We start from the raw sequence: 26,610 nt of genomic DNA on the forward strand, positions 1-26,610 counted from the left end.
CTAGCTGGTTGATGCAGGTTGAGGTGAAGCAAAGAAGATTAGTCGTAACTGACCTGCCAGGATAGAACCCATGCTGGAAATTGTCGTCTTTGTCCGCGCAAAAAGGTAGTTGTTGATTATCGTCTCGAATAGCTTGGAGCCAGCACACAATGATGTAATACCCCTGTAGTTCCGAACATCACTTTTGTTACCATTTTTGTAGATTGGAAACATGAAGGATTTTTTCCACTGCGCAGGAAACTTCTTCTTCTGCAGCGACAGGTTGAAGATGTAACACAAAGGTATTGCGAGTGCGTCAATGCATTTCTTGAAGACGATGGCAGGAATCCCATCAGGCCCAGGCGTTATAGACGGTTTCATCTTCTTCGCAGCATGCCGTAGCTCAGCTTCAGTCACAATTGGTATACCAATGTCGCAGAGATCTTCAGGCACAACGGAGGCAGCACGCATTGCATCATCACTGGTTGCGCACTCGACATTGAAGACGCTGGAAAAATGCTTTGCAAATAGTTCGCATTTATCAGAGGCAGTTGATGCCACTTCACCGACTAAAGTAACCGTGGCAGGAACACCGTCATTTTGCTTGCGTTTGGAGTTGATGAAATTCCAGAAACGTTTAGGATGTCGACGGAGACTTTTCTGCGTTTTGTCGACATATCGCACGTATAAATACTTGTTTAGCGATTTGTACGCATCACTTGCAGCTTGAAACCGGCGTTTATGCAATGGAGTTCGAAGGCGGCGATAGTGACGCTGGCATGCATTCTTCTCGCGCTTTAGCGATCGGAGTTGGCCGTTCCCCCAGGGTGGCTTTGCGGGTAGGCGCTTTTTCGGAACGTTCGAAGAGAGCCAGCTCGATACAATTTGTGAAAACCTATGCACAGCGTTGTCCACATCAGAACATGCTAGGATACATGTCCAGTCTACCTGTTCCAGGAAGCCGTGTAGCGAGACGAAATCGATGCATTTGAAATCTAATTGGGGACAGTCTTCGTGATCGTATAAAGGCTCAATGTCGGTCATGATGAGCGCAATATCCAATGGAGGGTGGGGGCGATCGATATTCACCAGAGAGACAGCAGCTTCAGTGACAACGCAAGAGTCGACGTTGGCGAACACCAAATCCAGGGTGTTGCTCCAGGGATTCATCACGCGGCTATACTGCTTCAGATTCATCGACGCCATGTTGTCTAGTAGGTAGGCGCTAGCTGACCCCACGCTGCTGGGATCCGCGATAACATGGTTTTGCTCAGTCGGTTGCCAAACAAGATTAGCTTGGTTGAAATCTCCACAAACGATTATCGAATCACCGTCACTGGCACAATCGAGGCTATCACTGATAGCATTGGCGAAATATTGAACGAACGGGGCATTGGAGCGCAGTTCTGGAGGAATATATCCAGCACAGACAAACCAGGACGAATCTGCTGCTCGGATACGAGCCAAAACGAGCTCTAGATCTTCCGCGATACATATAACTGGCGATGAGAGGAGTTTGCGATGTACGGCAACCAGGACGCCACCTCCAGACTTTTTGTTGCTGTTCGTTGTGTCACGATCATTCCGGTAAACCACGTAGTTTTCGCCAAATAATTGTGCCGACGTCACAGTTTCGTCGAAATTCGTTTCCACAAGAACGATGATTTCATACTCGCATTCGTTTACGGCTAAAAATAGTTCGTCGACCTTCGTCCGTAATCCTCTAACGTTTTGAAAATATACATGCATCTCACGAATGGACTGCGAGGGCTGAAACGATTTAGCGGGAAGTGATTCGGTTCCGAGATCTTCGATGAGCAAGTACTCGCCTCTGACGGAGGTGCACGCACCTCCGCCTTCCTCCAGATGACGCGTTATTCCAGGACCACATGTTGAATTCTCTCTCCGATCGCCATAATCTACTAGGCCATGTATTGAACGAATACATCGATGTATTCGTTCAATACATGGCCTACTTGCCTAATTTCACCTTCTATAAAATTTTCACACTTGTTCGCTACCTAGCGAATTCTATAATATCTATCATTTCATTATCCACTTTGATCTCTACTCCCTTATACTTATGAGTAGAAAGAGACCGATATAGCCACAAAATCATCAAGTTAATTAGTAATATCTTCTAAACGGTGCATCTTAGAAAAATGTTACCGAAGTACTTTTTTCTTGCAAATTTGATGTACTTTCATAAAATTAGGGCGACAAACTTTTTTGACTTTACTTAATAGCTTTTTTTGAAAACCGTAATTTTTTAAAACATTTTTTTTTCATTGTAACCTATTTTTCTCCAGAACAACCCACTGTGCACTAGGTAGCATTTTCAGTCAGCTATAACATAAGGATAATAAAAAAAATATTGACATGTCACTTTTGAGGGAAAATCTATATTTTAGTTCAAATCACAAAAACCAAACATATTTTTTACCGTGCATATTTTCTCCATATAGCACCAACAATTGTCTAAAACTTCGCCGAAGACACCAAACCGATCGGACAAACCGTTTTCGAGATACAATTTTTTGAAGATATCATGTGCATTTTTCATAGGCCCTTCTCATAAGTAAGGCTAGATTTAAAATGGCGAACCAAGTATGCAAAACAGCGTTTTTCTCCCCCAAAGACTTGTATGCAAGGTTTCATCCAAATAAAGATATATGAAAATTACTCGTTGCTGAAATGATATGGAACCGCTCAATTGTTAAGAAGGTCATTGCAACATGGCACTCTAGATCGGTTTCATTTCGATCGTGTTGATTTTCTTCCCCGGTCATAATAAATCAAAACTTTATCAATTTTCTTACTTTTCTAGTTGATTTTCGTAACTTTTTGTACATATAAACACAGCCATCACGAATACGAACCGAACCGTGCAGGAGTCATGTTGATCGTTTCATCCGTTCTTGAGTTTTGTTGCCTCAAAGGAACTTCAAACTCATTTTTATATTATTAAGAATAATTCTATTATGTATCTGAAAATGGAACTAGAATGACTTTGACCCTTTTCAAATGTTAGTCTAGATGTTTTTTTATTGCAAAAATAGTCAAATTAACCATGCCAGTCAAATTTAATCGGATTCTGAGGGAATGATGGAACCATCACTGTATAAGTTTACAATAAACACGCTGAAAAAAGATGACACGAAAAGTTTGTTGTTAGAACTTTTGGACAATCATATTGCGAATCTTTTCTGAAATCCGCATACCGGCCAACAACTCGTGCACCGACAGCCCATGCGCCGGGTTGCGCGCCATACAAAATGTAAATAAACAAGTGTCAAAATGGTTCGCGCCAAGAGGGGTTCGGTTCCATTTTTTGTCTAAAACATTGAAATTCCTTATGTCTGGAAATAATGTTTAACAAAGATATTATTGACGGTAGCAACGCATTTACTTCATTAAACCACTGATTAATAGTGATTTGGCTAGTGGAAAACTTGACGCATAGGCAATCAGCGCGCAAATTGTGCGCTGGTTTGCGGATTTGAGTTAATCGTCGCAAAGTGCCCAACACACATTATACCCTGGCGCGCAACCTAGAGGTCGAAGAGAAACTTGTCGAAATGCTAAAAATTCTCGAGAAGCTCAATATTGCCTTTGGAAAAAAGTGCTAAATTAAAAACAATGATCACTTTTGCAATAAGAGTTTGAATTTTCAAATTTTTTTTAGAGTGTTGGAATTGACTTTTCATTTTTTTACATGAATTTCCTAAAAGTCACCAAACATCATTGCAGGTTTTGCCTTTTTTAAGTAGCACTGATTTTTAAAACATCCACTTGATCGACCCACCTAGCTCGCTTCGCAACACGTCTTCTTGTACCAGTAGGATAGCTGTCGAGAACCATTTTAATCGGGTTGCTATACGACATCCTGATGACTTGACCCACCCACCGTAGCCTCCCGATTTTCGCGGTGTGGACGATGGTTGGCTCTCTCAGCAGCTAATGCAGATCGTGGTTCATTCGTCTTCTCCAAATATCGTCTTCCATCTGCACTCCGCCGTAGATGGTACGCAATACCTTCCGTTCGAAAACTCCTAGGGCACGTTAGTCCTCTACACGTAGAGTCCATGTTTCGTGTCCATAGAGGACTACCGGTCTAATCAACGTTTTGTAGATAAGTTAACTTCGTGTGACGGCGAACTTTTTTCGATGGTAGAGTTCTGCGGAGTCCAAAGTAAGCTCGATTTCCTGCCACAAGGCGTCTCTCTATTTCTCTGCTGATGCCGTTGCCATTGGTCACCAGTGAGCCCAAGCTCACGAAAACTTCAACCGCTTTCCTAATTCCTCTCTTGAGCCCTTTGCCATCGTGTACATTGGCTTCGACAAATTAATGACTAATCCGATTCGCCTGGTTTAATGATTTAATCGAATGTACGTTTCCACCACCGTATCAAATTTGCGATCTATTAAATCAATATCATCAATAAAACCAAGCAGTTTAACGGACCTCGTAAAAATCGTTCCACAGGAATCCGTCTTCGTGCACAATCTACCATAGCTGATCTCGATCGATTGTTTCATACGCCGATTTAAAATCGATGAACTAGTGATGTATGGGCACGTTGTATTCGCGGCATTTCTGCAACACCTGGCGAATGGTGAACATCTGGTCCGTAGTAGCACGTTCACCCATGGATCCAGCATGATATTGCTCCACGAACTCTCTTGCAATCGTTGATAGACGGCGGTATAAAATTTGAGAGCGTATCTTGTAGGCAGCGCTCAGTAGTGTGATCACGTGATAGTTCCCGCAATCCAACCTGTCGCCTTTTTTGTAGGTGGGACACACCATACCTTCCATCCACTCCTCCGGTAATGCTTCCTCCTCTCAAATCTTGGTAATGACCCAGTATATTGCTCTCACCAGTGCTTCTCCACCGTATTTTAGAAGCTAGATTGGTAGTTGATCTGCTCCAGCGGCTTTGGTGTTTTCAACCGGCCAACCTCTTCCTCAATCTCTTGGAGGTTAGGGGCTCGAAATCTTTCGTCCTTCAGCCATTTGACCTAATGGCCTGACACCATTGTCAAACTTCATAAGAAGAGGTGAATAGAATGAAAATTTAAATTTAACTTATGAATGATAGAGGAGTTTATGAAGATGAGGATTTCTTAAAATGAAGTTGATTGTAAGGCTACAGATCAATCTCCAACAAGCTGCTAAGTTTATGCAGTACCTTTATTCCAAACTACGAGTTACTTGTGTATTCTGTCTAAGAACATAAAACATAACATACATACAAACACTGAACGAAACTAAACTTTCTATGCTACATTTTCAACGGAGGATACAATGGAAAAAATCAGACGAACCCAAATGCTACAAAAGGCGCCAGGCTGACGCGCCGAGTCGAGAAAACGAATAATCGATATAAAGTTAAATGGATGCTGTGTAACGGGCAAACATAGTCAGCTGTACAGTAGCACTGGGTACATACTTTGCCAAACAGTTTGTACTTAGTTCAGTGTAAATGAATATGAATTTATTTCAAAGTAACAAGCTGCCCCAGGCATCGGGATTCGAAACTTTGGTTGCTTGTTTGTTTCCGCCATAAAATATGTTTATGACGAACTCGAATTCCACCAGTAAGCAGAAACAATGTCGGTCGGTTTTGGAAGCTTTTCTTCTGTGCAGATAATCTGTTCGGGAGAAAGCAACGCAATGGTTCTCTTTTTACTTCCAACCAAATTCATCACAGGAATTTCGTTGCCATAAATTTTCTTCCGGCGATTTTTGTTCTGTGCCGTTTCCTGAGAAGCCTGCAAGGTTTTCGCCATGGACAATTGCAACCGAATGCCATTTAAAACAATTGCTTCTTGCAGTGGAGTGGGCGTGGACGATTTCTTTCGAAATTTATTACACGGACATGGGGTAGGAATAGGGAAAATCACTGACACTACCACCAGCGGAATAAATCATTTTGAAATTCTTTTAACACTCCCTTCTAGCCGGTGAATGCTTTCTCAGGCAAACTTTCTCAGTTAATAAAATATTGCCTCATAATACTAAAAATTGGTCAAAGAAAGAAGCTGCTAATGACATCGAGCGAAAATCCTGAAAATCCCTAATAACAAAAAGGGTACTGAGCACCTTATTAGATTGAGCATGAGAATAAATGACCGTACAAGTTGTAGTTGCCACACTGTGATTGACCAGAACAATCGAGGTTGCACAAGGAACCAACAAACGGAGCCAGGGAGCGGCTTTTCATCCTCAATGCGCATCTTCGAGAAATCCAAGCTTGTCAAGTTATTAACGGCACCGGACACTTCGTTACGATCATCAGGGAAGAAAAGAAATGCTAGTGACGTTCGTTCCCAAGTAACATTTCGATGACCAATTAGTCTTATAGAGGTTTTGAATACCGTCATAAAATCTCGTATCTCTTATTTTGGTTTTATAGTGGTTTACAGAACCTCTGCTAGTCTATTTGACTAAAAAACGTCACTTTGGTTGTTACTAGAGCCCAAGATCATCTCTGCTTCTCCAATGTCTGTCAGACTTGAAACATTGTTATTTAAAAATTTACCAAAGTTTTCGTCTTGGCGTAAAGTCCCAACTGGAACAAAGCCTGCATCTCAGTAAACAGTTCCACAGCTATCAGTTGGGAGCATCCATTTGTACAACGTGTGACAAGCTCGAAGATAAGCTGTTCCTAAGGAAGGCAAGGAAGTTTCCATTATAAAAACTTCCTGAACCGATCGGGAATCCAATCCACCCCCTTTTTTTCTGTTCGGGTGAGCCACTGCGACCAGTATTTAGATCTTTTGTCGCCACCCCCTTTGCATAGTCTTGTTGAATACCCGCGCTTTTACCAATTCGGCTGTATTTTCCACATTGTTTCAAATTTGCATATTCAATAGTATATTTAACCCAACAACAGCTGGTGACAAGAAACTCTCACTTAATTTCATGTGCGGCTTAGGGGTAGACAAGTAGAATAAACAACATGAAAATTGGATGAAGTTCTCTTACCTTCCCAAATTGCATGATGCTGATGCCCAAAAGACGACAACCGTAATAATCTGGCTAAGATAATGATGAAGATGATGCTCTACCTTCAGTCATCCACCATCATTTTCCTCAGTGGAACGGGAAAGCTCTTCTCTAGTTGTGGATGAATTTCTCCAAAACAGAAACCAACGTTCCACGGTCTGAAAGGGTTGTTCATTCACACAGACGCAGCCTTCCCTTCAAAATGGATAATTTCCTAAAGGATCGTATAAAGCCGTCCGACAAATGACATCTTGATGCTTCACGCGCCATTTAAACACCAAGACGTGCAAAAACTGTCATCTTCTCCGGTCCTTGTGCTACTAACAGACTTGTAGCGTTGATTTAAAAGCATTCCGCAATTAAGCCATCAGCCGTGGAGGAAGGGTAATATCTATAGCTAGTGTGGCACGTCACTAGTAAATATTATGAAAAGAGCAATATCATAAACCTGACTGGAACGTACTCATTATGCCGTCCTAGAGCAACGCAGAAAACTTATATGCGTTTATGTTGATATATTCTTTTCGACTCTATGGAAGCAACAAACATTGAATTCAATTATATCAGTATCATATCCCAAATAACATTTTTGAATGAAATTGACTAGAAGCGGTTCTTAGAACCATAATAATATCAAAGTCAAAGATTTTAGGGTTTATGACGGTTCCTAAAACCACTACAAGACTAATTGGTCATCAAAATGTTACATGAATGTGAATACATTAAACAACTTCATATAGCTATAAGTGCTCTAGCGAACACAGCAATCATTTTGATAATGAAAATGGGAGGAATGAGGAATGAGATCTTACTCAGCAAAATTCATCATTTTTCCATTCGTATATCATGTGGCAGGCACGAAGACACTGCTCCCGAGGGTCAAGGAAATTAACCCTAAAAGGGATACCTTCATGGCCTCAGTTTCGTCACCTCGCTGAGTGTGTTCCATCAAAGACGAGCTTTGAAAGGCACGTGGGGTCCAATGGACCCCAGGTATCCCTTTTAGGGTTAACATAACATCCAGGACTCCACTAGGAATCGAATCCAGACTTCCGCTGCATAGTTTTGCTTTGAAGCTGCGCGATATACGAATGAGCTATGAAAGGCATGCGACAATTAAAGCGATTGGAAAATGGTTTTAAAATAACCAACATACTGGAAAACCTGTCATCGCGTCCCCCCAAATGGATGGAATGACTAATGTCCACGAGACGCAGACACATCTGAAACCGGTGCTGCATGAATAATGCTCTCAATTAATTTTAATCCATGCATCAAAATCCTATGTGCTAAATTACCCTTTAATAAAACGGGATCGTTTTTCCCGTCCTAGCACCGGACCACATGTTACAGTGGCTAGCAGCTATTAGGTACATTCTATCGTAAATTTCAGGGCTTGCATCATCCTTGAATACCGATTTTACGCCTGAACCTCCTCATGATGATGTCTCTTATCGGCCGGTCGTAAAGTATAACCACGGTGGCCGTGCTGCGTTATTCATTCGGCCATCACTAAATACGTTATAATTTTACAAGCTCGATGGCTTCATCATACCTACATGGAAGGGAGACCTGTGCATGCTGAACCAGTCAGTGTGGTTTCTGCTGTGCAAGTTTAATGCCTATTATTATTATGACACATAAATCTGCAGACTGGCGTAATCAATAAATATTCAAGTGGAAGATTAAGTATGTTTTAGATGATACCTTTGAATTATAATGAATAAAGGGGGCGCTTTAAATAGTCGTTGAAATTCTATGATTTATATGATAATCAAGTGGTCGCCAACGTTGTCTATTGGTCTATGAGTACCATTATTCCGGGTGATAATAATCATATTTGATACCCCATTTTTTTGAAATATTCATTATATCTTCGTTACTCTGTAAAAAGGGCACAACAGAAAACAAAAAAGGAATGGAATAAATATTGTGGCTCGTGAACTACAGTATGTCGAAGTAAATCCAGAAGATACGCTAGCTGTAAAGGCTGGGTAATTCGTCCAATACAGATCCCATTGAGATCATTAGCCTCGACCCAGCAACTCCTATCTCTACCTCCACGTGGCACCGGCTGGCCTGGCCACAAGCAACCTTAGGGGGGAGGGTGGGGTTACTCCTGCAAACCTGAGCGTCTGTTCTCTAGGAGGAGCGGCTCACAACAACGTCCGTTTCCATATTTTTGGGGCGGCTGATCGACGTCCGAGTGCCAGAAAAGGACTCTAAGCTCAACTGTGCACTATGGTCCTCCGGAAAGTAGGGGCCTCACAAGCCAGCCACAAAAACCATTGTAACAAAAAATCAGTAACTGAATAATACGAACCGAGACCAATGGCAACGACCCCAGCGAACACTTGGTACGTGGAGCTGCCGATCTCTCAACTTCACTGGGAGCACCCGCATACTCGTCTATCTACTGATGCCGGACCGCGGGTTCAGCATCGTAGCGCTGCAGAAGGTGTGTTGGACAGGATTCATGGTGCGATACCATCTACCAAAGTAGCGGCAACACACGCGAGCTGGGAACAGCTTTTTTTAGATGGGCGACTTGCAGAAGCACGTAATCGGTTGGTAGCCGATCGACGAAAGAATATGCCGGATGAGGTTCTTTAGCATAATGAACGTGCACAACCCTCACTCCGGAAGCACTAATGATGACAAAGACACATTTAACTCGCAGTTCGAACGCGAGTACGACTGCTGCCCATGCCACGACGTAAAGATGATCATAGGAGACCTAAACGCTCATGTAGGCCGGGAGGAGTAATTCAGACCGACAATTAGTGACGCTCATCGCATCGTGGTGCTAACATTAACTCCGACCACTATCTGGTGATGGTCAAACTGCGCCCAAAACTTTTCGTCATCAACAATGTACGGTAGCGGAGGCCGCCACGGTACAACCTAGAGCAATTGAAGCAACCGAGTGTCGCCGAGCATAAGCGCAGAAACTCGAGGCAGCGTTATCAGACGAGGGCGAGCTTGATGTGGCCCCTCTAGAGAACTGCTGGAGAACACTGAAAGCAGCCATCAACGACGCAGCTGAGAACACCACCGGGTACTTGGGAGGGAGACGACTAAACGAACAGCAGCCTGCCTGTTTTGGGGGGAAAAGGCCGCCTGAATAAGCGGAGTGCGAAGAAATGGAACTGCTGTACCGTTCCCATGAAACACGGAAGTTCTACCAGAACCTCAACGCGTCCCTGACACGGTAGACCACGACAACGGAGGAAATGACGACGCCAGTCCAGCGGAGGACGGAAATGAACCAACTCCCACGCTGAGGGAAGTTAAGGATGCTATTCATCAGCTCAAAACCAACAAAGCCGCTGGTAAGAATGGTATCGCAGCTGAACTCATCAATATGGGCCCAGAAAAGTTGACCAACTGTCTGCCCCGGTTGATAGTCAGGATCTGAGAAAGCGAACAGCTACCGGAGGAGTGGAAAGAATGGATATTCTGCCTCATTCACAAGAAAGGGAACGTCCATAAATTATGTCACGCTTTGAGGGGGGAGGGGGGTTCAGCAAAGTGTGACAACCTATACAAAAATTTAAAGGTCTCATACAAAATGTGTGACACAGAGGGGAGCGGGTGTTGAGAATGGAAAATTTTTGCGTGACGTAATTTGTGGACGCTCCCAAAGGCGACCATTTGGAAGGAGTGAGAACTTCAGAGCGATCACTATTTTGAATGCTGCCTTCAAAGTTCTATCCCAGATAATCTTCCGTCGTCTGTCACCCAAAACAAATGCGTTCGTGGGAAGCTCTGAAGCCGGCTGCATCGACGGCCGGTCAACAACGGACCAGATCTTCACCGTACGGCAAATACTCCAGAAATGCCGTGAATACCAGACCCCAACGCATAACCTTTTAATCGACGTCAGAGCAGTATATGGCAGTATCGACCGCACAGAGCTATGGAAAATCATGGACGAAAACGGCTTTCCTGGGAAGCTGAGTAGACTGATCAAAGCAACGCCAACGGTGGACGGTGTGCAAAATTGCGAAAAGTTTCGGGTGAACTATCCAGTTCATTCGAATCTCGCCGGGGACTGCGACAAGGTGACGGACTCTCATGCCTACTCTTCAACATCGCTCTGGAAAGTGTGATGCGACGAGCCGGGCAAACAATAAATAAATACTCATCAGCCGGGCTACGATTTCCACAAAATCCGGTCAATTTGTGTGCTTTGCGGACGACATGGACATTATCGCCAGAACATTTGAAACGGTGGCAAAACTGTACACCCTGAAACGCGCAGAAGCAAAGGTCGGACTGTTGTTGAATGCGTACAAAACAAAGTACATGCTGGTAGGCGGAACCGAACACGACCGGGTCCGCTTAGGTATAGTAATGTGACGATAGACGGGAATACCTTTGAGGTGCTGGAGGAATTCGTCTACCTCATATCTTTACTGACGGCTGACAACAATGGTAGCCGTGAAATGCGAAGGCGCATCATCAGTGGATGTCGTGCCTACTACGGGCTCCAGAAGAAGCTGCGGTCTAAAAAGATTCACCCACACACCAAATGCACCATGTACAAGACGCTGATAAGACCAGTGGTCCTCTACGGACACGAGACATGGACCATGCTCAACGAGGACCTGCAAGGACTCGGAGTTTTCGAGCGAAGCATGTTAAGGACGATTTTCGGCGGTGTGGAGGAGAACGGCGTATGGCGGCGAAGGATCCAGAAGGTGGCCAAGGCCGGAACGATACGGTGGGTAGGGCATGACACATGAATGCCGGACAGCAACTCTGCAAAGTTAGTGTTAGCGTCAGATCCGGTTGGTACAAGAAGGCGTGGAGCGCAGAAAACACGACGGGTGTATTATGAAGAAATATTCTAGGTTCAGTTTTATCTTGAATTTGATGTACCTATACGAAATAAATTAAAATAAATAAACCCTGCAAAGTTGGTGTTCGCTATTGATCCGGTTGGCACAATGGGCGGATCAGGTGGAGCGTGATCTGCCGAGCATTGGGCGTAACCGAGGATGGAGAGCGGCAACCACAAACCGAGTAGGGTAAGGGAGGTATTTTGGACCGCTTTAGGAAGTGGATGAACAATTCAGCGTAAAAAGAAGGTTCTCACAATATGGATAATTTCAGTAGGCATTAAGTAGAGCAACATGTTTTCTGTCCAAAAAAGGCCAAACAGAACTCAAAATTGTTGTAGTAAATACAAGAAATATCAAAACTCCTGAAGGATCTCGGGCTTCTATTTTGGACCACCTGACTTTATTTTGGACCACCAAGTGCACATATTTTGGCCCACCAAATTAAACTTCAATTGGTTGATGAAATGAAAGTCACCTCAGCAAAAATTTAAACATAGTTAAAACTACGTGAAGTTTACATCTTTTCTATTAATTTTTTGAGACAGGGAACGTTTAAAAATTACGTAACGGTATAAAAAGATAAAATTTTGTTGCTATTGCCAGTTTTTACGCATTGTAGTATTATGTTTCATAAAAAAATGTTACGCAAAACGTGTATTTATTAACTATTGCATGACGTAAGTCACCATGTATAAATAACGTAACGCTTCATATTAAGTGTGAAAGTATAGTGATTTTGCTAAATATAAAGGCGTTCCACACAAATTGTAATGAGTGGAAAGGCCATCAAAAATAAAGTAATTTGAATGATACGTAATTTGTCAAACATACATTAGATAATACATTGTTCCAGTCATCAACTAATTGCCGAGAAGGACAACTTTTCTAAACTGGGTGACTGAAAACCTGAAAACTTCAGCTTGTCGAAAAGTTGTTAGGGCACAAATCGAATCGAAACGAAATAATTTGGCGAAAAGTTGTTAGAACAAATCGAACCCACAACCACAGACAAACAGACGTAACACCTTGAACGATATTCATGGAAATCCATCGCCCAGTTCACACTACCATCACCTGGTGGAAAAGTTGCACGAATCACTGTGTTGTGCAATATCGTTAACAGAAGGCACTAGTGTGAAACGTCAAACGCATATGAACGCCACAACTATGAAAATTTAAAATGATCGTTAAAAGCGTGGTCGATGGAAATTTCGCAAGTGTTACGTCTGTTTGTCTGTGCCACAACAGTCTCATTGTGAAATAAACGTATAACAACCCAGATTACCGGAGGTCCAAACTTATTCTATTTATATGTTTTCAGAGTACATTACATTGGCATGAATGTTTTCTCCCTTTAGAAGGAACTGGAGATATGGATCTGACAGGTGGTCCAAAATATGTTCACATCTGATTATGTTGAACATATTTTGGCCATACCTCAAACCACCATTTTAGTAAATATTATCGCTCCACCGAGGTTAAGGATAGTTTTTTTTTTTTTTTTGAGTGCTTACATGGCCCTAACTACATTCACACGAAATAAATATTTATTTGTAAAATTTAATACCTCTTCGAAGCCGACTACAAATTTGTCGCCTTCTTTGTTTTTGGTGCTTTTCGGTGCGTTTCATTGGAAGTGAAAACATTTTCACTATTTTTGATACTGAACAGCATATTTAACTGACATCCAAAATAAAGGTCATCACACTGTTGAATACTTTTCGTGTTCCAATAAAAATTTACCAAGATTTAGTAGAGATTATGTGATAAATATTATAAAACTCCCTAGGTGGGCCAAAATACCTGCCCGGTCCAAAATACCTCCACTACCCTATTGTGGCGTACTATCGTTGGTTATGCGTTATCCTAGTTGTGATATTGTGCAAATAAATGTATGTAGTTCAGGTTATTTTGTGGTACAAATTCAATTATTATTTTTGTTTTTTTTTTCAGTTCTTATTTCAAACAAATCTGGAAAATTTTGCCATTCAATTTAACGACCAAAATGTGATCTTCCTTTTTTATTTCCGCCTACCGGGCATACCGGGCAGTTTTTTTTTTCTTATTTATAAAGCAATTCCGATAAATAAAGATCAGTTATGAATTTCGTCATTTGAGTCTCGTAACATTTATTGTAATAACATCAGAATATGAACATACTGGCAAAATTAAAGCATAATAGAAGTGTAGTCGCTTGTAGTAAACAAAGCCGCCGAATGCAACCACAACAGCATCCTGCTGCTTCGTAGATTGAAACGAATGGCTGGTAATTCCCAGCCATTACGACAAACAGTCGCGGCGTCCAGGCGCCATAAAAGGAAAACTTACAAAAGCGGAAATGAGTAGCCAGAACCAGGAGGGTTCCTTCAGGCGTTACACAGATTTGAGTGACTAATCAATACGAATGCTATAGAGTGTGGCTTTCACGTGTGCTGAAAAAATATTCCACTAAATCATATTTCATCATCATCTCGAGCATAAGGAAAATCTGTCCTATCCTAAATGATTGTACCACCACGTTTTAGAAAGTCGTACGCATACGCCCGGCCCATGAACAAATTCGTCAATGGGAAAAAGTTTGTCAGTCCAATCACGTTTTTACCAGTTCTTTCCGACCCCCCGGAAAAGGATGACTGAAAATTCCAGACAGCATCCAGCATCCATCTACCTTTGTTTTGGGGAATAAATGAATATAAATGATAATTTAATTCCCTTCCATCAAAGCCCCTCCGGTAAACAGCACTCGTCAGGATTCCATGTCATCGGCAGCAGCAAGCCACATTGGCGGGTTGGCATGTTTAGCTTCTACCTACCAGACTTCCTCCCCTCGGGCCGTGGAAAGTAAAAGTGTTGATGCATTTTTTCCTCCAATCATGTTTGTACTCTAAATTCCAATTTGCTCGGTCTGCCACTCAAATTTAGCTTCCGTGTCGATTATTTTGTCGTTCCGTTCAGCTGTGTTGCCGTTGTTGGATCGGAAATATCCATTAAAATCTTTGACATAGTTTAAGCAGCAAGCAGCCTAGGTGAGCGCAAAATAAGTAAGAATGATATGCCGAATAGTTATAGCTTGATTTTGAATTTGATTAACTATGTTCCGCGAAACATTTCACTCACTAAATGGTTTTCGGTTAACGGTATTATACTGCCGTGAATCACAAGTCAGTCCCATCTGCATTTTGGGCAAAAATGTGTTAATGGCCGTTTTCGAACATTCATCGGTTGATCTTTCAGCTGCGCGCAAAACAATATATAGTTTGTTCAGTGAAATTGAAAAACAACACCAACTCATGTTGTCCCATAATGAAATGTAACCGCAAGTCAGTCCCATTACGAACTTGTGCACCCTCCAGTACAAAACCTAACACTATTATAGCAAGTTTTATATTTTTCACTGGTACGTCTTCATGTTTGAATCAATATGTGAAAGTTTCATGATGATAGCAGAAGTTTTCAGTTCATGGAGATTTTTTAAAGTTTCACATATAAATCGAATTTGAAAACTTCAGAGGCCATTTTCTCAATGCCTACTTTTTACATATGGGACTGACTTGCGATTCACGGCAGTATATGAACGTAGACCAGAAAATTCCATATTCGTAGCATTTTTACTATAGCATAAGACGTTTTGTAATCATAGTCTAGTTTTCAATTGTAGAAAATTTTCAATAATATCATTTATTGCCACACGATTAAAAAAAATAGCTTCACCAAAAATTGCACAACAATACGAAACAGTAAGCTTTAGCGCCTTTCCAGCTGCCAATTTTTCCTTCCTAAAACATAAAATCCACTTTACAATGAGATGACTTGGTTTTAAAAATCGCGAGATCTTTCCTCATTTCATCCGTTGACTGTCTTCTTGCGCTGTTAACACCCTCTGCGCGCATAAGGTTATGCCTGCATCAACCGATCCATGGTACGTACGGTTTTTAAATGTTCCTGAAAGAACAGAATTTTCCACTTCGTTTAATTTTCGGTCCTGCGATATCAACTTTACAGCTCTTCCTGCCTGGGTGGTAGCGGCGGGGAGAAAGAAAACATTAAGGTGTTTAGAAGGCTATAAAAAGTCGCGGTTGTGAAGAACAATTTCAGGACGTTCGTTGCGTATTTAGAACCGTTGAATTTCAGCATCTGTATTGCTGCAATTTCAAAATCTCACCGCAAAGAAGGGTGCTGATTTATGGCTACGATCGTTGGGAAGCATATTTTGATTACAATTATCAGCAGAATTCCCGACTTGAAATGTGTAGTCGCAATTGTTGCCACTCTGAGCCGAGTCTGTTTCAATGGAATTAGAGCAACATAACAAGGCGAAACATAGGGATGCCTTTGACGTTTCAAGTTAGGCTAGCGGATAATGCTTGGGATTGCCAACCCGGAGACGGCGGGTTCGATTCCCGTGCCGGTCAGGGAAATTTTCTCGACTTCCTAGGCATTATGTATCATTCATCTCACACAGCAATGTACAAATCAATGCAATGATTCGCAGAGAAAAATCTTTCAACAAACGGGTAAGAGCAGGATGCAGTAACTTCGACCATGTTCAACCTATATCATTGAATAAGACTTAAGCCTTTTTTCTCTCAATTAAACTGTGAAAGAGCACAACGTTAAAACTGTCTAATGACTTCTGATTATTAATTAATTACGATCATCCGGAAATTTAGAAATTTGATAGCCGGCCCTCAATGTTAAGTATAAGAACCAATAATGGCGGCAATACTGGAATTGCGACATGAAGGTCGGTATGCGGAACAGAAATTCTCTCAACTTCATTGAAGGCGCTCGTATACTCACCATACTCACCGCGGGTTTGGCATCTAGCGCTGCAAGACAATGCAGGATCCATGGAACTTGCATGGTAGATGTAAATCATTACCACTACCAGAGCTGCGGCAACACACACGAGCTGAAAACAGCGTTGATCGTTATGTGTGATATGTTGGTTGATGGCCGATGTATGAATGAATGTGCAGGTTGAGGATCAAGGGCCGAACTTCGGCATAATCAACGCCATTCTGAAGCCCTTAGAATGACATGGACGCATTCTGCGCGCAGCTCGAACGGGAGTACGACCGCTGCCCAAGCCAAGACGTCAATATCATCGGTTTGGACTGCTGTGCTGTTATCAAGAATGACACAGGTTCTACCAGAAGCTCAACGCATCTTGCAACGACTTCAAGATGTGCACTGATAAGATAAGGATAGAAGCCTCTCGAGGAACGGACGTGAATTTTCAGAATAAGCGTTTCAAAATTGGCAATCATGAAGCACCTCCTGCAAATTCACTTATTTCTCTCATCATTTGACAAAAGTAAACAAATTTTGATTGTTGTATCATTGAAAATGGCTGAAGGACTATCTGTTTCATGAATTTTTGACAACTATTTTTCAACGACTATTGAAAAAGTTGACTGATTTTGAGTTGTGCTCTTACTGCGGAAAATTGGTGAAAATGCCCAAATCTCGCGTTTCACAACGAATTTTGGAACGGGTCTTTGTGAGATGAAATTTTACATAGTTTTTCATCATTTGCCATCAAAATCTCAAAAATGACAAATTTTGAGTTGTGCCCCTATTGCAGGAAACCGACGATATGTACGGATGATGAACCCGGAGAACAAGGAAGCGAAGGAAATGATCCAACTTTCACGCTGAGGGACGTTGAGGAACTCGAAACCAACAGAGTAGCTGTTAAGTTCAGTATTCAGTATAGCAGCAGAACTCATCAATCAATTAAGTCCAAGAAAAAACCAGCAAAAGTTTGTCACTTGCCTGCATCGGTTGAAAGTCAGGATTTGGGAAACCGAATAGGTTCCGAAGAAGAGGAAGAATGGGGTGATCTGTTCTATTCACAAGAAAAGCGACAATCTGGAATGCGAGCACTTGCGAGTGACGTGTCATTCAAACTTACACAGTTCTACCCTATATCATCTTACGTCCTCTGTGTCATCTTAAATGAATAAGTTCGTGAGAAGTTATCAAGCCGGCTCCACCGACGGTCGGTCGACAACGGATCAGATCATCACCGTACTGTGAATCCTCTAGAAAAGCCGTGAATACCGCATTACCTCGATCAAGTCGATGAACTTCAAGGCAGCATACGACAGTATCGACCGCACGGAGCTATGGCAAAACATTGACGAGAACATACCTGAGTACCGTGATTTCGGGTGAAATTGATCACTTTTCACAGTTTTTGGCTTCTAATTTTTTTAATAGTAATCAATATTATCTAACTCAATGCTTTAAAACAAGTACGACCGCGGGTTTCATCAGTTAACGAGGTTGTAACTTTTACTGTAAATAATTTTATTGCAATAAATATCATTTAAAATAAAAAATCAAACATTTTAGTTTCGGGGTGAAATTGATCAGTCAATGAAATGCCTTTGTAAGTGCTGGAAATAAATTTTCCATCTGAATTATCCACCCCAGAATGCGAAAAGCTTTGTAAAACTTATACAAGTTTAGTAATTTCTTAATTATTTAAATTTAAAGTTTAATAAATCTAACGAAAACGCCTAAAAGTATGCAATTTTCATACTAGACAAGTCATTACCTTAGAAAAAGTACAATTTTATGCATAAATATCAATATTTAGAGAACTTTTGATGGCGAAATCGGGTTTAGCGAACACTCGGGAGCTATGAACATTCATTCGAATATTTATTCCATGTGCGATACCGCTACGGTAACAAAAGTTTAGAAGTGTCTTTAAAAATCGCCAAACACGCAGCTTCGGAAAATATTAAATTTTATACAGAAATATGTGACTAATTATCTGTAAAACATGTAAACTCATCGTTCAATAACCCTTGTGCCAGGTGATGGTCATTTTCTACAAATTGTTTTAAGTTCAAACCTTTATTTTTGACAAATAAAAATTGCCCTCACGTCGATCAATTTCACCCCACTGATCAATTTCACCCGAAATCACGGTAGGTCACCGGACTGATCAAAGCAACGATGAACGATGATGAAAATAATCTGGCGATCGTAGGCCACTCCCAAGGTTTGCAGCTGCTATACGATTTCTGAGGCGTTCACATTGCCTTTTGTTTTAAGTTGTTGAATGAAATAATCGCCATTATGAACATTATGACAACTAAAACAAAATGGTAGGAATGTTTTATTTATTTTATTTTTTCCACTAAAAATAACTATATCTTTTTTGGTGAATCAAGCAAACTGAAATTTCATCGGTCCAAAAGCACAATTTAATTACGCTTTATACTATGCACCTAAATACCTAGATTTAACGGCTGTTGTGGATTTCTATACCAACAGAGAAGACTGATATACCCAGCTTGAACTTGACACGCTTGGTAAGAGAAAAAAAGTTATCTCATCGGCTTTGTTTTCGTTCCTGTGGCGACAGATTTGTGTCAAATTGCCCTCTCAGCTATGGTTGGTGATGCCGCAAGCCTACGAGGAAAAATTGAAATATTAATAATAGATTAGGATGAGCTTGAGCTATCTGCTGAGTCTTCGACCTATTTGACACAACCTTTGCTTGAATTCTGTGTAAGATGCTTCGCTAACTATCTTAAGATGCAAGATTTTTGATGGTTTGCATACTACACGTTCAGCGTCCTAACCTGTCTCATAGTGATCCAAGTAGTGATCCCAACATCTTACACTATACCCGAGCAGGGAATGAGAACAAACCTATAACAAATTGATAACTCATTTTGTTATTGATAACAAAATGAAATCAAAATAAGTTTTCTTTCCGAATTGTTTTTATTTAACATCAAATTGAGATATAATTTTGTTATCATTTCAAAAACTCAATGATAACAAGATTTGATTTCAAAAATTCAAAAAAGGTTTAATTTGCTTTATTAATATTCAGTGGCGTCTCGTCCATAGGTCCACTGCGTTCACTACACAGTTGATAAAAACTAAAATAAATCACTATAATGTCAACATTTTGCTACAAACGAACTACTCATGCGATCCTTTTGATGTTCACAACTTCAAGTGAACAAACCACTATGAAATACTAGTGCGTATCCAATAGGAATCAAGTAAATTTTCCAACTTAATTTCACTATGCCACCACTCTGCCGCTGCCAGAGTGCTCCACGCCGAAGCATGCGAAACATCCATGTGACAGCATCGCCAAAAATCTCTCGCCTCAGGCTGTGACCATAGTGGGTAAGGTGAGATGCGATCGGATGCGATAAGTTATGAGATGAGAAGAGGGAAGTTTGATAGGCCATAGTGCATGAGGTTTTCAATGGGGGTGCGCATGTTGTTTTCACATCCTTTTTCGCCTATTTCGTGCGCATCAACGACTCGCGTGATTTGATCGATGAAGTCGCTTGTATGTTGAAGCGCTTCTTTGGATGTGGGTAGTGAAATGATCGTTTCATCTGTAAGAGCGGAAAGATAAAATGCACCTGCTTCTTGTTTTGCGCGGGCCGTTTTTTTGCTATAACTTAGTCAGTTTTGATCCTGCTGCAATAGCAAAAACCGACCAGTTCAAAAAACAAATCTGGTGTAACTGTACAAGATTGAGATTATTGAAATAATTATTTGATAAGAGAATGTATAAAATGTAATTATATCCGCGTGAGGGATGTCTTTATGTATACACATATTTTTATTTTCCAGACTGAGCTATCTGAGTGTTGATTTCAATTTAAATCAATATGAGACTGTTATACTGATTTTCGGCATTAAAACATTACTTTATTGTGCTGATCTCGGCAAAAAGAAACAAAAATTCGGCAAGTATGTATTATTTAAGGGTATAGATTTTTTTTTTATTACAAAATTTTCGGCGACATCGACGAGAAAAGATGTCTCTATACAGGGTGTCTACTACCTGGAAAAACCTGCAAAACCGGAAATCCTCAGGGAATTTTATTTAACAGGAAAAAACCTGGAATATTCAGGGAATTTCTTGAGTACTCAGGGAAATTTTACTCCAAAAAAAAAAATCATTGGGTCGTATGAACCTGGTAGTAAAAATCCATATAGAAATTTCGCTACAAGAATTTTTTTCCAGAAATTCCGTCAGAATTTCTTTCTGGAACTTCTTTAACATTATCTCCCAGGATTTCTTATAAAATTCCATTCCGCATTTTTCTTGGTATTCCTTTTTGATTTTTTTCCGGAAAGGTATACTTCCGGATTCCTTCCAGGATTCCTGAATTCCAACCGATTTCTCCTGGAGTTTTTCACGGGGATGCTATTTCTTCTCAGAGTTCCTCCAGTGTTTTGCTCAAAGAAATCTTCGTAGGATTTCTACCAGAATTTATTCCGAATACTCTATAAGAATGTCTGTCGGGATAAATCGAGGAATTTCTTTCGGCACTCCTCACGAAAATTTTACCCGATTCCTTCCGGTGTTCCTCTTGGGACTTCCCCAGAAGATCTTCACAGAACGTTTTTCAGAGTTGCTAAAGAAGTTATTCCTGGGGTTCCTACTAAAGTTTCTCCAAAGATTTCTTAAGGAGTTTTCACGAATTTACTGCAAGAGTACCTCAAGAGATTTCTTTTATTTTTTCCTGTGATATCTTCAAACCATTGCTTTGGGCTTTCTTCGAGATGTTCTTCCTGGTCTCCTACAGGAATTTGTTAAAAGTTTTTGCGATGTTTATTTTGATGTTTTACCTGAGATTTTTCTCGGAGTATCTCCTGGAACTTCTCTCAGAAGATTCCTTCCGATGTTGGTCATGAGATGTCTCTCAGAGCTTTTCTTAATTAAAATACCCTGGATTTTCCCCTAAGATTTTTTTCCAGAGTGCCTTCTGGGATTTCTACAGGAGTTATTGCTGATATTTCTCATTGAATTCTTCTCTTGCATATTTTCAGAGCCAGGCTGTTTCTTGTAGTTGTACCGGATTTCTTATAGTGATCCACCTGAGAGTTTTTACAGATATTCTGTGCATTATTCCCAAAATTCTTCCCGGAATCTTTACCAGAAATTGTCCCGAGATTCTGGATATTCCTTCAGGAATTTCTCACAAAGTAATTGCAGGGATTCTTCTACGGGTTTTCCTCAGAATATCTCCTGAGATAACTTACGAAATACCTTATAGGAAATTCATGGAGAAATATTCGAGGGAATTCAAATAAAATCTTGCGAGAAACTCCGCAAAGTGTTATTGAAGAAATCTCGACAGGAACTTCAGGAAAAACCTGAGAAAAAATGAGACATCTCCAAAAAAGTTCGAGATAATAGTAATCCCGAGAAAAAAATATTAATGACATCTTGAAAGCAGCTGCGGACGAAGTTCCGCGAGGAAAACAAGAGGAATATCGGAAAACTATCGGTAAAAATCCAAAAGTTTATGGATAGCTGTCCCGAAAAACCGTTATAAAAGGCATGGACACTGGCTTCAGCCGGCGGCTGTACCGATTGAACGAAACTTAACACAGACTGGCTACGGATAAGAAGCTATTCTCGTGAAAATTTTCATCGGTCGGAGCGGGAATCGAACCCTCATCCACCCGGACTCTAACCGCATGGCTACGACATTCTTGAAGAAACTTTGAATAGTTTTGGATGGATCTTCAGGAAGAATCCAGCGAGAATCTCTAGTATATCGGAAAACCTTTGCAAGAAATATCGGGACGTACTCAAACAGATACCTCGTGTGAAAGAATCTTGCGGAAAGCCAGGAAGATACATTGGAAGAAATTCCAGGAATAATGCTCAGAAATATTGAAAGAATTTCTGAAGAGTAGGGGAACTTACGTATTTTCAGCAGTTTTGTTCTCTTCGTCATGGGGGGTTTTTTGAAACCTGTTGAACTCAGAGTTGGCATCAAATCCTTCCCAACCAAATTGAATATGATCAAGTATCAGGCAATTTGACCGGCATAAATCCCTCATGACGAAGAGAACAAACCTGACGATGATACCCTAAGTCACCCTTTATAATTTTTAGAAAATTTGGGTTATTTTTTTAATTATAAATTTTCAAAATTTCATCTGGAAAAACCTGGAAAACTCAGGGAATTTTATTTTGAGTTATGAGTAGACACCCAGGTACACAATATTCATCATATATTAGGTAAAAGAGTATCAATCGAAATCGATGTCACACTCTTTTCTAGTTTGACAAAGAAAAAAGCAGAACCTTTCAATCAGAATCCTTTTAGCAATTGAGTTGAATACCATAAAACCCTTAAACTTTCTAACTTGCACATGAAACGACCATAGCAAACATTGATCACTTCATTTAAATCCCGAACATAGAAAATAAAATGTTTGTTTATACACATATAATAACAAAAATATGCTGTAAAAAACGATTTGATGGAATACTATTTTATATGCAATGAAATATGTTATTTTACATGGCGATCGATAGACAGTATGATAAATTTTTTTTACGTCTGGTTCATCAAAATGCAAGTCACGTGAAAAAGCATTGAGTTATATTTAAAAACAACAACATATTAACGCATTTTATATTACCTACTAGCATTCCCAACACATTAAATCCGCATTGCTTTTCATACACAACGAGCGCAATCATAAAATCCATACCCGGCAAGCATTCTCTTGCGTTCTCTTGCGATCACATGCGTCGAAGCAGCTCCATCGCATCTCCGCACTCATCGCAACTCATCTACTATGAACGGTTCATGCGTTCTGCATATAGTTTCCACAGAGTGTGCTTCGACGCTTATCCGATCTCTTATCTCTTTGCATCGCACCTTACCCACTATGTGCTCAACGTCAGTTCACTTCCAGAAGTACACGGGAGCGCTGTATATGCATGCAAGAACTGTGTTTACTTGTGTTCGACTGTTCTGTGCTGCTTTGGCAATGTATTAGTAAAATTGTTGTGCACTTCTTCCAATGGACGTGGGCCTCAGCGGGGGCCGGGGAAAGGAAAGTTTGTTTGCTTACACCAAGCTTGCGCTCGCGGGGAAGCTGCTAAGTTTGGCAACGTCGCATTTGCTCTACTGTTTGCTTCAGCAAGAGAGCGAGGTGAAAGAGCAAAGCGAGAGAACTTGTACCATTCAACGGAGGCCGCCCATCCACTCTTTTGGCATGCGTGCATGCCTTTGGGTGGACCTGAATGGGTGGCATTTTCATTCACTACTAGTTTGCACGTCGCGTACGGTTTCATTTTCTAGCAACATTCAAAGGAAAATGGAGCGGGATATCGTAGACAATCTACTCCCGCAATTCGTTTGCCAGGCGGTCGATTGAGGAAAAGATTGTACCGCTTCTCGAATCATCTAAGTAGAATACCCTCTTCGATTGAGTACTCACATTTGTGCTTTCAATTCCGCCCTCTAATGCTTACCCTTGAAGCCCTTAAACAGATACGCTTGTTTAGACTACAGTCATAGCATAATGATGGGTTACTCACATGGGTCAATTTCATTTAAACTCTATTTGAATAGCATAGAGAACAGACAGGCTAGTAATAGTTACAAAGTGACCCATAATTGTGCAATGGGTGTTCCACTTCTTTAGTGTCAGTTATCCACTTCTGAGTGGATTCTTCGAAGCTCAAAAGTTATTCCGAAAAAAAAACCCTTAAAAATTGGTGGGCAATGTCTTCTCTCGCTTCCCAAATTTCGATAAAGTCCAGCTGACCAATGAGCTGAAAATGTTTTACACGAAAAAAGTCGCAGAGATAGCTAAGGTGCTTACTAAGAACAATTTGGAAGACGTCTTCTCAGAAACGTAGGTATCTGCTTATTCCTCCGATAATAATAACACTTACGTCTACAACTGATGCCGTTGGAAGGAGCTTTTCCATCTCAAAAGAATAAGAACCTATCTTCAGTTACAATGAGCGAGCAAAGACTAAAGAGGCTTAAACTGATGGCAGTAGAAAACCCTCTGTTTCATCAATTGAAACATCATGGCAGTTTTCTCGACGAAATCGTCGATAGATTCACTTGTCTAGCGGAGTTCAGGTTCCTGCTGTTTTCCATTCATACTACTCCCATGTGAAAACTATTCAAGTGCACAGTCAGCTTTACGGGTCACGAGACGCCACTGTTAATATTAATTATATTCACAAAATATTTGTTAAATTTACCAGAGTATTTTACTTACATATTGACACAAAATTTATAATTTGCTGATTCTGGGCAATGGTCATGCTATTGATTTAAATTGGCTTGAACTTTAGCAAGTCTTTTTTGGGTGACTGAATATTATCGACAGGTTTGTTCTCTTTGTTATGAGGGGGTATTCATCGGCCAAGTTGCCTGAAACTTGGTTGTATAGCTCAGCATGGTTGGGAAAGATTTGAGGCCAACTTTGAATTCAACAGGTTTCAAAAAGCCTTCCATGACGAAGAGAACAAAACCACCCAGAATACAAAAGTTTCCAGATATCAGTTATTTCAATCTAAACATATTGCCAAATATTTTTAAATTTTCAAATTCTATATTAAAGGCAAATGAAGTTAGATATGGCCAACCGAAGTAATTCACGGTCATTCTACTGTTGAAGGTCACATATTTTACTTTTATAAAGTAGTCTCGCGCGAAAAAGGATTCATTGTAGCTCCGTACCAAAATGATGAATCTCGTGATGTTTGAAGTTTTGAAAATAACACAGATATTTATCATGCATGAAAATGATGAATGCCATTTCACTTATTGTTATGCCAAACGGCCATTTTACCAATCGGCTATTATGCCAGATTATGCCATTTGGCCATTATGCCAAATGACATTATGCCATACCCGATAGAATTATTGTAGTAAAATATTTTTCCTATCGGATGCCTTACTTTTTCAATGTCATCATTTTCCCCGGGTAACGAGGGAAAAGCTGAGAAGCCGAATGCGACTCAATTCGTTGCTCGATGTCATTCAATTTGAGTCCCGATGCCTGTGGCTCTGGGATGTCGTGAATATCTCCCACATTTGTTTTGCTGCAGTATAATCAGAAGGAAAATCTGAAATATAATTACCAATACAAACATATTAAGGGCAGTTGGGTTGTCCGACATTTCGCGGTAAACCATTTCGCGGCGACCCATTTCGCGGTGAGGCATTTCGCGGTCTGTACTGTTTCGCGGTTTACCGTTTTGCGGTTTTACTTTCGGCGGTGTCATTTTGTCTTTTAACAACTTGATTATTTTTGAAGCTTTCTTATACACTCATATACTATTTACCTACCAGCACTTTTCATATTTGCTCTTTTAAACAAATGGATACACAAACAATAAGGCCGCAGAAGGATTAATTTATTTTATCAAATATTTACGGTTGTCCCGTCATTTCCGGGAAAACCAATTCCCAAAATGCCGAATTTCAGGGAAATTCACTTCCCAGAATACATCATATCTCGAAAGATACCTTACAGTTTTCAATCCATCATTCATGTGTGGCAATAGCATAATGATAGATAATTATATCTATATAATATGTACAGGAGATAGACAAAATGATCGGGACAGGCAAATTTATTACTTTTCAAAAAATGTTCAACTAGCTATGTATAGCTTTTCGAAACGTGCATCAAATATTCTCAAATTTTCACTGTAAGTTGATCAACTAGTTGTGTATCAGTGGACAAAATTTGGAAAAGATCGGGCTATTCTGCACGAAGTTAGAAAGGTTATAGAAAAAGGTATAATTATCCCATAGCCAACTTTGAGCTGTTATATCTCCGGATTTAATAAACCGAATGCAATGATATTTTGATTATTTATGACTCATATAAAACTTTGAAAAACTTTTGACAAAACTTAAAATTTTTAATACGGAAGAAAATTATTACGATTAGTTTATTTTCCTAATAAAAAACCAATTTTTTTTTAAAACT

At 40.5% G+C, this 26,610-nt stretch overlaps 1 protein-coding gene across 1 annotated transcript; it reads right to left on the bottom strand.

Moving 5' to 3' along the window:
- LOC134290499 (uncharacterized) lies at window positions 1–25,897 on the bottom strand. The gene is made up of 2 exons (XM_062857652.1): window positions 25,754–25,897; window positions 1–1,749 (listed from the first exon to the last, which is right to left on the bottom strand). The coding sequence occupies exons 1-2, from the start codon at window positions 25,895–25,897 to the stop codon at window positions 1–3; spliced, it is 1,893 nt and encodes a 630-aa protein (XP_062713636.1).
- Window positions 25,898–26,610: the final 713 nt, after the last annotated feature.

Source organism: Aedes albopictus, chromosome 3 (assembly GCF_035046485.1).
Source record: "Aedes albopictus strain Foshan chromosome 3, AalbF5, whole genome shotgun sequence".
NCBI classification, from domain to species: Eukaryota; Metazoa; Arthropoda; class Insecta; order Diptera; family Culicidae; genus Aedes; species Aedes albopictus.

Coding starts and splice junctions, on each gene's coding strand:
- LOC134290499 (XM_062857652.1), bottom strand. CDS start 25,897: ATGACACCGCCGAAAGTAAAACCGCAAAACGGTAAACCGCGAAACAGT. Junction 1,750..25,753: donor CCCTTAATATGTTTGTATTG/GTAATTATATTT, acceptor AAATCGTTTCAG/CCCTCGCAGTCCATTCGTGA.